Consider the following 14,144-nt stretch of genomic DNA (forward strand, 5'->3'; position numbering starts at 1 on the left):
TTAAAGTTAATTTTTTCAATATCATTGTCAGAGTGACTTTCAACTTCAACATCACTTGAATCATTATCAATTAATTCCATACTTGTATCATTTGACATAATGACATCATCACGTGGTTCAATTTGAATTTTGCTTAACACGTCGTTTCTATTACACTTCACTATAGTGTATAAGGATTTTTCGGATATTTCTCCATTTAACCTTTGTCTTATATCTGCCCAAATTGGATGCGTTGGACCAACTAACATTTCATGTCCCTCGAAAATTTTATTTTTGTATTCGTTGATGGCTTCGACTATGTCATCAAACGGTATACTCATTTTCCTCGGCATGATTGAAATTCTATGAGAAATATTATTTATATTATACTAATTATTATTTTTATAATTCAATCATACCTATCCAGTTTATATCATTTAATTGTATTAATTTTTTAATGATAAATAATCACAATAATTATCACAATTTGGCAAACCATTTTTCAAAGACCATACATATCCTGCTTTCAATTGTGACATGGAATTATGTTTTACTAGAAATACAGATGATGATGCATTATTAAAAAAAGTTTTTGCAAGAACAGAAGATGGTAAAATTATTATTGATGAATTTACAATTAACATTCCAATTGTAGAATACAATCCTTTGCAAAAAGTTTTATTGTTAAAAGAGTTAACTGAACTTTCTCAAGAAAAAAAGTATACTTTTAATTTTAAAGCGTGGCAATGTATTGAGGAAAGAAATATATCTGGAAGAACTATAAAAATTGATTTAACATCTCAATATCGAAGTGAAAATCCTCCTGTGTTTTGTGGTTTTGGATTACAAACAAACAAATTAAATACTCAAGATCATGATCCTGGTGAATTTGATCATTGTTGTGTTAGAAACTATTGGTTTGAAATAAATGGAAAACGTTATCCTGAAGAATGTCAAGATGAAGATTTTAAGAATAATAAATTTTGCCAATCTTATTCAATGTCTTATAAATTAACTTATCATAAAAATCAACAAGAACTTCCATTGATGTATAATGATCCAAATGATTTTAAATTATATAGATTAATATTTCTAAATAAAACAGTTAATCAACCAATAAATATTTCTGCAACTAAAAAAAATATAATTTTTACATATTGAGTTACATGAAGATTTACCTAAAGATACAATTTGTTATATTGTTTTCATAAGAGAAGATGAATTTTTGTTTGACATTGAAAAAGGTACTATTGAAGAAACTTTTAGTGGTTAAAATATAATATACAAATATATAATATATGTTTGTTTTCAATAGAATATTTCTATTGAAAAATATTTTAATATTTATTCTTTAATTAAATCAAGATAAACAATAAAATCATCATCATCAAAATATTATTTTTTACCATTATGGTCTATAATATGTATTTCTATAATTTGAAAATTTCCTTTAACTGGTATGTACATTATTGTGTTTTTTTAGATTCTGAGCGAAGTGATGAATGTATTGATTTTACAATGATGTGTGTTTTTTTTTTAATTTTTAATTTTTTTTTATTAATTTTTAATTTTTTTATTTTTGTGTCTGTCATTACCTTTTAGGACAGTAAAAGTGCTTGGATTTTCTTCAATAGTAACTTTTCTGATAGGAAAGTGAATCTAGTTGGTACTTTGGAGGGGTTTTCACAAGCGACGTGAAAAACAAAAGAAAAATTAAGGAAAAACGGGAATTTTTACGCAAAATCGATTTTGGCTTTTGGTGTAACTCTAAAACAAATGACCGTAGGGACATGAAATTTTGACTGAATGTTTATATTAGCATTTTCTATACACCATAAAATTTTTAAAATATTTTGACTTTTTTTGAGCTGTTTACGGACATTGTCAGTTTTCAATTTTTTCAGTTTTTTTTTCTATTAATATCAATAAAATTTTATCTGTTGAGTAAAAAAGCTTGAAAATTTAATAGAAGGCTCCTAGGTTATTGTTTCGAAGGCAGAAGAAAAAAATTAAAAATCCTTAGTCACAGTTTTTATTTATAAGCATTTAAAGTTCAAATTTTGACAAAATACGGAAAAATCACGAAAATTAGCAAATTATTTTGAGTTGAGAATTCATAAAAATTTTTCTTTTTAAATCTAAGATTTGAAAATGTAATATAAGATTACTCATAAGTTTGTCTACCTTTATCAAAAAAAAAACTTAAGAAGACTAAAGAAACTTAAATTAAATTTTTATGAGCGTCTGAAATTTATATTTTTACAACATTTGATATTCACTTGATTTCTCATGTAACAATTTTCTTATTTTATTGTAATTAAAAAACGAATGACTGTAGATACTTGAAAATTTCACTGAATGTTTATATTAGCATTTTCTATACACGATTCTTATACAATGATATTATATCATTGAATTCAAATTTAACACCATCCATTACAGTGCACACCCACTTGTAACCTACTGTACAGTAGAGCGACATCCACTTATCCACCTTTTTTTAATTAATTTTTAATACATTTTGCAATAAATTAAATATGCTATTTTGATTTTTATTTTTGTTAGAACAATTCTATTAAAAAATATTTTAATTATTAATATCATAATTTGTGTGATAAATATTTTCGGGGAATATTGTATTTAAATTTTTAATTAATTAATTTCATATGTTTTGCGAAAAATATTTTTGGGGAATATTGCATTTCGATTTTTAAATTATTAATAATATTAATTTTGCGAAAAATATTTTATTTATTATTGCATTTCGATTTTGTGATGTTTTTGCACATTGTTTTCTTTGTGGTCTTTTATGCACTGTCCCAGGAACGGTACATATATACTACTAATATATTATTAATATACTTTTATTCACTTAAACTAATGGTCAATTAATCTAATAACACCTTTATCAATTTGTTATTTTGGTAACCACAGTTAGCCACAGATATAAAGTACAAACTTTATATCTGTGGCCTGTGGGTATAACCACGAATCCCGATTTCAGATAGTACCTAATACATGCTAATACCTATCTTTAATCGCGCCACGGACTAAGTTTACGTAAAAATAAATGGATTAAAACCTTTTTAGACTGCTATATTTACATATGTTATGTTTATTAGTTATTACATTATAAGTAACACCTGTATTCTCATGATAAAATTAATTTTCGAAAAGAGGTCAGTTAACAGTTAACACCTTTATCCATTTACCCCTTGTAAATTAAATGTCTTAGTTGCAAACTACTGGACTTTTTTACTTTTGACTTCCGGAACGGGAAGCACCAACTAGATTCACTTTTCTACCAGAAAAATGTTATAGTTGAAAATTGAAGTTTAAATTTAAAATTAATATCAGCTTTAATATTTGATTGGAATCAAATATTTTACCTACATAAATATATAATAATGAACGTATATAATAATATAATGTGTATACGTCTAGTACAAATATAAAAAATAATACCTACTAATTTAATTTATGTTAAACTGTCCGCTGTCATCTATGAAGTATTCACTTAATAAAAAAAAAAACGTCATTGTAAAATAAATACCTAAAATCCACTCAGAATCTTTAATATTATTACATTACCTACATATTATACGTACAAATATAATTATTGTAGATTTACACTATACCTATAAATATAAGTATTTAATAATATAATATAATTACTACACCGCTAGAATTAAATAATAACATTAAATAATGGAAATATAATAGATTCTAATTTATATTGATTATTGAAAAATATAAAATATTTACACTACGTCAACAAATAATTCATATACTATAATATATTTTGGAGCATTAAATTTTATATAGTTAAGTTATTATGCTAAAGCAAGTCAAAATTAAAAGCAGGTAGGTACTTTAAACTGTAAAACATCCAAAAATAATTTTTAGAGTATAATATTATATTTAAATTATTTAAAAGAGTCGTACCTACGGTAAATATACCGTATATCCATGACTAATAAGTTTTAAAATTTTTTAGCTAAAACCATTCTAACTAATATTATGTTTAGTAAAGTAGGTACCCGGACTAAAATAAAAAAAAATACTACGACTATTAAAATATTTGTAATTATAATTGTGTTATATTTAACTATATTATATACGATAATACTACTCCTACAGTTTAATATTTACCTTTCAAGTGTAAATCTGTAAATGATAGAATGATCTCGTGACCCGTGGCCCACTAAAGTCTACACCAAACCGTTAATTTTTTCTGTAATACATACGTACCTAGTACAAATAAAAATCATAATAATTGAATAATGTATAGTAATATTATATAGGTACATTTATTTAAATTAAATAAATTGTTAACTAAAAAGATACTTACTCGTTTTAAAAAAAAAATATGATAGAAACATAAAATGAATAGGTACATGAATTCACTGTATCACACAAACAGAAAAACACTAGATGCTAACTGTACTTTGACAAAATCACAAATGACAAATAGAATAAAAACGTTTTTTAACAAAAATTATAATTTGGAAACTTATGAACCTCCCGATTTTCTTTTTGTGTACATGTCTGGACGTTGGGTACCAGTTTACCAGACAGACCCATTATTCTATAAAACACACCTGCGCCCCTACATCGCACGCGTACCGTACCTATGTTAAAAGTACCTACTGCATAACTTACTGTTTTCTAGGAACCTCGCATTTTTATCGGGGCACCGTCGCCGATAAGAAGAACACTATAATATAGTAATATTAAGTAGTAATATAGTAATACAGTAATATTATTACAAAGTACAAACCACAAACGGTACAAAATCACTTATAAGAATACCTATACTTACAAAGATTATGCAGACTAAAATTAAAAATTTAAATTATAAGTAAAATATAATTTTTATAATTTCTAAGTACAATTTATGCGCATGATTGCATGAAAAGTCGCAATACTACGTTAAAAAACTAAGTCTTCTATGATATTGAATTCGTTATAAAATATAATATGGAGTTTTTACAGCCCCACAAACCTCTGATGACTGGCTTTGTTTTTTGAATACTTACATAAAATAAAAATAGGCACCAACAGTGAAATTTCCATTACAAATATTACACTACATCTGGTACCAGATACAAAGCTCTTCAGCTCCCCCTCGACCGATTTATATAACTTCAGAAGTAGGTATCTTACCTATAACAGTATCAACAGAACTTAAAATTCCAAATCGGGGGCCACAGAAATGGACCACCAAATTTGTTTTTGGAATATCTCCGAAAAATAATTGTGCACAAACAACCGGACTTCGTGCACGAACGATGTACAAACAAACTGCCCCAACAGAATTAAAAAATTCCAAATCCCCCCCCCCCCCCCCACCGAACGGCCAAAGACATGGACCGCCAAAATTTGTTTTTGCGATATCTCCGGAAACAATTGTGCACAAACGACCGGACTTCGTGCACAAACGATGCACAAACAAACGGCGCAACCAGAATTTAAAAATTCCAAATCGGGGGGGGCCGTAGAAATGCACCCCCAAATTTGTTTTTGCGATATCTCCGGAAATAATTGTGCACAAACGACCGGACTTCGTGCACATTCATGCACAAACGATGCACAAACAATCGGCGCAATCAAAATTTAAAAATTCCAAATCGGGGGGCTGTCGTTTCTACGGCCCCCCGAATTTGATTCAGGGATAATCTCCTCAGTTTTTGTGCACAAACGACCGGCCTTCGTGCACATTCATGCACAAACGATGCTCAAACAATCGGCGCAATCAAAATTTAAAAATTCCGAATCGGGGGGCTGTCGTTTCTACGGCCCCCCGAATTTGATTCAGGGATAAACTCCTCAGTTTTTGTGCACAAACGACCGGATTTCGTGCACATTCGTGCACAAACGATGCACAAACGATCGGCGCAATCAAAATTTAAAAATTCCGAATCGGGGGGCTGCCATTTCTACGGCCCCCCGAATTTGATTCAGGGATAATCTCCTCAGTTTTTGTGCACAAACGACCGGACTTCGTGCACATTCGTGCACAAACGATGCACAAACGATCGGCGCAATCAGAATTTAAAAATTCCAAATCGGGGGGGCCGTAGAAATGGACCCCATTGTAGACCATTATCTTTATTAGTTATCAAAAGTCTTGAAAAGCGGTTTGATTATATTTATAAATTAGAAACCCCACCAAGTAAAACTTTTATCTTAGCTTCTATCAGTCACCCTAATTTCAAGCTTAATTGGGTGCCTGTAAGATATAAAAAATTATGTAAACAACTATTTCTTTCTGAATGTAATACAATAAATGCAGTTGAAAAAATCACCGAAAATGCATCTGAAGATGAGCATGATGGTGCTAGTGATAATGAATTCTATAATATTCTAAATGGGGCTGATAATGATTTTGAAGGATGTAATTCTGGAGATAATATAGGAGAAAACAGAAGGGAAAAAAATAATTTAACTAGCGTTCAAGCTCTTTCTTATTTGGACTGTAAAAATAAAGAATTATCATTTTTAGATAACTTTCCCATAGTCAAACAAGTTTTTTTAAAGTATAATACGTCCCTTCCATCGTCTGCTCCTGTTGAGAGACTATTCAGTAGTGGTTCTCAAATATTAACTGCTAGGAGGAATAGACTCAGTGATACAGTATTTGAAATGCTATTATGCTGTAGGCATGAACAAAATAAATGATATTTTAAGTTCATTACATTTAATAATAATATGTAGATACATGTAGATTATATACAATTTAAATCTCCATGTTTTTTTTTAATTTGAAAAACAACAATTGTTTATTACATTTGACTTAAATGTAGATTTTTAATATACTTTTTAATACTCCACATTTTTATTATTAATTACTAATATTATATAATTATCCTGATAAGAAGAGATTGTAATTTTATAAATTAATGCTTAGTTTTTTTAGTTAATTTGAAAAACATTACTCTTGTTAAATTGTAATTCAAACAACTTATTCAAGTATGTTTAATTTAGTTTGTTACTTTGTTAGTATATATTCATTTATATCATTATTATATTATGAACGTCTCAAAATTATCAATTTTATTATAAATGTATAACCTGTTAGCTAGGTATCTATTTCAAAAAAAAATGTATAATTATTTATTAAGATTACATTTTGATTTTCATTAAAATAAGTATTAATAAAAAAAAAAAATATTTAACTGATAAGTAAATGATACATTCTTTATTATTATGTTCCGAGTGCCCAACTAAAATATTCCTAAATTCAAAATCTGTAGTTAATAACATATTTTGACTTTTGAATTATGGATATACATAATTAATAATATTAATATTTAATTCCAAAAATGTGATACTTTCTTATTCATTGTGTAAATGTACAGGTTAGGTATACTGTTCTGTATTTGTTATTTCATTTATTTATTTATTTGTATGACTTTAAGATGAGGCATGAGCGGTTTATTTGTTATTTAATTAACAAATAATAATAATTTTTACATAAATATAATAAAAAAATACATGGCACATTTAATCTGTGTTAGGCTGTATCATACTATAATATAATATATACTCTGTTCAAAATAAGACCGGACCTCGGCGGCGACCAGTTTTCGTTCGCGACGGTCAGGCACCTCCCCCACCATAGATCACGTGTCAGGCCGAGCCGCAGAAATAAGCCACGCCCATGCGCACAACTCGGCCGCCGAGGTCCGGTCTTATTTTGAACAGAGTATAGCTAGGTATAGATATAATGCTGTAGACTGTATGGCAACAGTAAATAGAATAATAAAATAAAAACTATATTGTTTGGTCTGATTATTTTAAAACCATTTAAAAAAAAATTGTATCTTTTTTTTATCTAGATAAAAAAGTATTTATCTTTATTTTTATCTAGATAAATATGAGTTAAGTTATCTTTTATCTCTATCTAGATACATTTGAGTTGCATTATCTTTATCTTTATCTAGATACCAAAATAATTATCTAATCCGAACACTGCGAATGAATTTAAAAGAAATACGCAATCTCATTTGGGCGGCGGATTATACATCGCGCCGTATAAAGGTAACTCGTATAAAATCGGATCAAGTCTATATCTTGCACCATATAAAAGTGGAGGGGATTTGAAAACGAAAAAAACTAGAAAAACTAAAAAAAATAAAAAAAACTAATAACTACGTTACCCAGAAGAGCGCTGTACGATTTCGAACTTATAAAATTTGCTCGTTTGAATAAAATACCTCATTTCATCGGTGTTTTTACTCGAGATAGGTTACGCGTACGTCGTAAACAAGTAGAATCAGCGATTGTTAACTTGGATACGGAAAACGGTACAGGTACTCACTGGGTAGCGTATAGAAAAATCGGAAATCAAATTGAATATTATGACAGTTTTGGAAATTTACCACCTCCATTAGAAGTACAACGATATTTTCACGGATGTGACATAAATTTCAATTACAGCAGAGAGCAGAAATATAATACTACAAACTGTGGACACTTGTGTTTAAAATTTTTATCATGTATACGATAACGTTAAACGGGAACTCGAGTGAATTGTCATGCGATATTTTTCCACCGCTAGAAGTAGAAAGCACAGCACAAATATGTCTTTTGAGTCTACAGACAAATAATTCGATAGGTACCGAACATTGAACCCGGTTGCAATACTATCGGTTTCCGTAATATGATTCGACAAAGAGACGAAGTTATTATACCCACAGGCTCGTATGAGTTTGAAAATTTAGAGACTGTTATAAAAAAAAATATGCCCTAATATATCAACTGGTTTGAATTAAAAGCAAACAATACCACATTAAAGTGTATAGTCTCGTGTAGTCATGACGTAGACTTATCAGTTGAGAATAGTATAGCGAAGTTATTGGGTTTTAGAAATTATTTATACACTTCTGGTATTAATTATGAATCTGAAAGTACTGAAAGCTATAAAAATATGCTTAGGGGGGGTGTCAGGATTCAAATACTGAAAGATTATAACACGAATTAGAGTATCACTGTGATTTATTAGACATTAGCAAACAAACGTCGCCGAAGCGTAAAACGATTATAAAACTACAGAAGTTCAGACGGGTAACGGCGGTTCGACCTAGAGCACAAGCGTCGTGCTCTACGGTATCGGCGAAACAGAACGATGTACGAACTACGAAGTACGGCGGCGGAGACAGACTGTTCGCCGGCCGTCCAGTGCTGCCCAAGTGTACAAAAAAAAAAAGATCGCTAACATTCGGCCTTCCTAACTTACGGTCTGTCCCCGGGCCGTTTACAAAATTGAAGTTTCATATAACAAAAAAAATTAAATTATCGCACAATTCTAAAATAGTAATCGCGGCGTGAGCGATCGGAACTTGCGTCGTCATCGACGGCGAAGCTCATTATTAATAATACAAAAAAAACGAGTGCGGCGATTATATAAAACACAAAACAATTACGTAAGGTAATTCGAACGAACACATTTTAATAAATAATTGTTCGCATCGACATCGATGGCGGACAATTAAATCAAAAAAAAAAAAAAAATAAATAAATCATGAGACAACGAATATAAACTTTTCTTTCTTTTAACAAAAAAACAATGGCGACTTAAGGCCGGCCGAGCTCGTAGTCTTCGAGTCGCGCGGGTAACTTACGCCTTCTAGCGGACTGACGAAATTGGTCATGAGGCTGAACCTCGTCGTTGGGCGTGTTCTGGCTGTTGACCTCGTCGCCAGATTGATCCCGGTCGTTGACCTCGTCGCTGGATTCGTCGCTGGAGTGATCCCGGTCGTTGAACTTGCCCTCGTCGTCGAATTCGCGTAGGATACGCCACGACTTGAGTTGCGAAACATGCGCGGTAGTCGCATACGTCTCGTGTCCGTTCGAACCTAGCTCGGCGACGCGGTACGTATCGCTAGGGAATACTTCCATTACTTGCAGTGGTTTTTCTCGGTATTTGGCTTGTAGCTTCGTCGGCTGGCCCGCCGTGGGTTGTTTCAACATGACCACCACCTCCCCGACGTCAAACCGAATTCCGTCGAAGTGCTTCCGGTCGTGTTGGGTTTTCATTTTGGCTTGTTCGATAATTATCCGATCCCTCACATCCGCTTGAACATCCTCGGGCGGGGTACTCTCGTTCTGGGTACGGCTCAACGCGGACAGCGCTCCGGATCGGAAACGCGGTCGGTAGCCATAGAGGACTTCGTAGGGTGTCCTCGACGTTGTCTTATTCACGGCGGTGTTCATCATGCGTTCGACGTTCTTTACCTTAGTGTCCCATCGACGCTGATCCGTGGTCGACAAGCCGAGGAGAGGAATAATTGTCCTATTCGCTCTCTCGACCTGACCGTTAGCTTGGGGGTGTCGGGTGGAATTCAATGTATGCGCGATTTCGTGGTCGAGGCAAAACCGGCGAAACGTTTGTGATGTGAAGCAGGTACCTCTATCGGAAATAATCCGATCCGGGATGCCTCTTTCGTCGCAAAACTTCTTCAACAGGCGTATTACGCCGGCGGCGTCGGTGGTTCTGCATGGGTAGAGGTGGACATACTTGGTGAGATTATCCGCCACTACTAACAAATACTTATTGTTCGCTGTGGATGTCTCGAACGGCCCCAGGTGGTCGACGTGTATAATTTGAAACGGGCGTCGTCCTGGCGTCGTCCTGGCCGGAAGGGCGCTTATGTGTGAGACAGTCGATGCACATAGCGATGTGTTGACGTACGTAACGGCGAAGACACGAAAACCAGTAGTCGGCGGTGATTCGTGCCACGGTTCTATCGACGGCGAAATGACCTCCGTGGTCATGAGCTTCGATAACAATACCTTTTCTCATTGATTTTGGGATTACCAGCAGCGTGCGTCCCTTATATCGTCGGTATAAGACACCCGAGGACAGCTCGTAATTCTCGACCTCGTTTTTCTCCTGCTTGGTGAGTTTGCCGTGGACTTCGAGGAGTTCAATTAACCTGCGCGATCGTTCGTCAGCTTGCTGCATAAAACGAACTCGTTCTTCTTTCGTCAGGGCGACGCACACTTCGAGTCGCTCAGTCAGCTCTACGTCGACGGATCTCGACTCCGTCTCGTCGTCGGTCGCTCGAGAAAGGGCGTCGACGTGGGCCATGCGTGTTCCCGGACGATATCTTATCTCAAAATCGTACTCGTGGAGCACCTCGTACCAGCGGGCTATTTGCGGCTTAACTGTCTTATGTAGGTTCAGGTAGACCAGAGCCTGACAGTCAGTGTACACGACGAACTTGACACCCAATAAAAACTGACGTAGACGGTTGAGGGTCCAAATTATCGCGTATAATTCTAGGCGGGACGAATGATACTTTGACTCGGCGGAAGTCGTTCTCTTACTCACGGCGTATACCATGTGTAACGTCGTCGCGGTGTCACCTTGTAATAATATGCCGGACAGCGCGTGGCTGCTGGCATCCGTGTGCACTTGAGTGACGGTGGCGTTAGGGTCGTACATGCTGACCACGGGCTCATTACACAGAGCTTCCAGGAGGGTGGTAAAAGCTTCTTCCCGTTCCTGAGACCAGTCGAATGGCACGTCCTTACCGGTCAACTGTGTGAGCGGGGCCGCGATTTGGGCGTATCTCACTATAAATCTCCTGAAGTAGCCAGCTAGACCCAAAAACCGTCGGACTTCGTGAGCATCGGATGGACGTGGGAACTCGGCGATCGCGTGCACCTTGCGACCTGGCTTGACGGTCCCTTCAGAAATGCGGAAGCCCAGATAATCGAGCTCACGGGCGCCGAACTTGCATTTCGATGGTTTGAGCGTGAGGTTTGCGTCGCGTAAAGCGCTTAAGACTCGACGTAGATCGCTCATCATCAGCTCCCAATTTTTCGACGGTAGTATGATGTCGTCCAAATACTTACTTTACTCAAAACTCCGTCCTTCTTCAAATTTTCGAACACGATTCCCATCATTTTCTGGAACGTCCCCGGCGCACCCTTTAACCCAAAAGGCATGCGCTCAAACTTGGCGGTCGACTCTTCGGTGACGAACGCTGTTTTATCTTTGGCCGCGGGGGTAAGCGGCACTTGCAGAAATCCGTTGGATAAATCCAGGAATGTAAAAATCACGCCGTGAGACAGTGCACCGAGCTGCGAATCCACGTCGGGCATTGGGTACGGCTGGTTCATGGTTTGTTGGTTCAGACGTCGGTAATCTACACATAGTCGCTTTTCACCCGACGACTTACTAACGAGGAGCACTGGGCTGGCGTACTGGGAGGTCGAGTCGCTCACGATACCTGCTTCCTTCCAGTCTCGAATCGTGTCAGCGATCAAGCGGCGGTCGGAGGGTGACGTTCGATATGGCTTGAGATTAACCGGAGTGCTATCAGGAATTTCCGTGATGTCCATCGAAATTACATTCGTACAGCCGAGCTCCTTAATATTTTTCGCGAAGGCGTCGCGATATTCGTTTAGTAGCTCGATCAGCGATTCGCGTTGAACCTCCGTCACGTTGGCGTCGAACACAACGTCGTCGACTGTGATGGGTTCCTTCGTGGGCGGCTGCTGTTCGGTTTCCGCGACGTAGATTTTGTCGTCGCCGGCGACATACGTCTTGGCGAGTGCGTCGACGGACACGCAGCTGTTTGATTCAAAAACAATTTCACCCGCTTGTTTTGAGTAATTTACGTGCGGGAGGTTAAGCCATGTGCGACCGACCAACACGTCAACAGGTATCGCGTTGTCAGGCACAACCTTCAGAACGTGGTCAGCTCCCAGCACCTCGTCGACGGTGACGTTGGCGAAGCCTTCGCCGATCGTCGTCGCACCAGGTTGATCGGCATTTCCTACGGTGTACAGTGGACACACGGCGTCGCGTACGTCGATACCGCACTCGCGGGCTATCGATAAACGTATCAACACAGCGGAGCTGCCCGAGTCGATCAGGCCGGTTACGGCATGTCCATTAACCAACACGGTTTTTGAAAACGGATTTTTCGGCCTTGTGCTCGAACTTGCGTCGACGCGGTACGCATGATCGGCGGCGGACGCGACCTCAGAACGTTCAGCGACCTCCGGGCATCGGCCGCGTGTGTGCTGATTGGAGCTACAGTTAGAACACTTCATCGGTCGTCTTGGTTTCGGGCAATCCTTACTGATATGTCCCGTACCACGGCAATTATAACAATAAATCGTCGGACGGTCCCTCGACGCGTCCGTTTTCAGTTCGGTTAGGTTAGGTCCAGCGACCGCGCCAGACGTCGTTTTCGGCAGAACAGCGGGTGCGACGCTAGTCGATTTCGCACTAGGCTGTTCGGTGGTGGCCTTCGGTTTACGGGGTTTGGAAAACGTCGACCCGGCGGCCTCGAACTTTTCTTTTCTCTTGGCGCGCATACGTTCCCAATCTCGAATGTCCGATAAGAGATCGTCGCGGTTGAGGTGAGTACGACTGTAGACCCAGTCGGTCAGGGCTTGCGACCTCAGTCCCTCGACGACGTATTCCCGCGTATCAGCGAACGTCAAATCGAGCGAGTGGCACAACCCGAGTTTTGCATAGAAATAATCAATGGTGGGCTCGTTCGGCTCTTGAATTCGGGCTTCGAGTTCGCGCCACAGATCGGCCTTACGCAACGTGCGTACGAACGTGGTTTTGAACCTCCGGACGAAGGTGTCCCAATCCCGGAACTCTTCCAACAGGTACCAACTCCGCGCGGCTTGCGAGATGTGCGATCGAACGTATTGCAAACGGTGTCGTAAGGGCCACTGGTTGACCTGAGCCATCCCGTCCACAGAGCTGATCCAATCCTCCGCTTGGCTGCTCGACTCGTGTCCGGTGAACGACCAGATGGACGTTCCCACATCCGGGAGTATGCGGTAGCCGATTGAGGCGGCGGCTGAGGAGACATTATTTTGTATAGGCAGCTGTTGTGCAGAGGAGGCACTTTCGAGTGCTTGTAACCTTTCGGTCAACGCGCGCACTTCCTCAAACAATGTGTTGTACGAAGGAGCCTTCGGTGTTGAATTGTCGTCCGTCATCGTGTAGACGAACACTGTAAACACTGTCGACACAAAACTCGATATCGTCGCGTTGCGTTAACGTCGTGGTGCCGGTTGCGATAAGCGACGCGCACGGTCGCAATGCCGGTTGCGATAAGCGGCGCGCATGATCGGGGTAACGATTGCGATAAACGTCGCACACGGTCGCGATAACGATTGCGATA

The 14,144-nt window shown here is 37.4% G+C and overlaps 1 protein-coding gene across 1 annotated transcript; it reads right to left on the reverse strand.

Annotated features, from left to right (window-relative positions):
• Window positions 1-11,796: 11,796 nt before the first annotated feature.
• On the reverse strand, window positions 11,797-13,959 carry LOC132932506 (uncharacterized). The gene has a single exon (XM_060998894.1). The coding sequence runs from the start codon at window positions 13,957-13,959 to the stop codon at window positions 11,797-11,799; it is 2,163 nt and encodes a 720-aa protein (XP_060854877.1).
• Window positions 13,960-14,144: the final 185 nt, after the last annotated feature.

Source organism: Metopolophium dirhodum, chromosome 1 (assembly GCF_019925205.1).
Source record: "Metopolophium dirhodum isolate CAU chromosome 1, ASM1992520v1, whole genome shotgun sequence".
Taxonomy (NCBI): Eukaryota; Metazoa; Arthropoda; class Insecta; order Hemiptera; family Aphididae; genus Metopolophium; species Metopolophium dirhodum.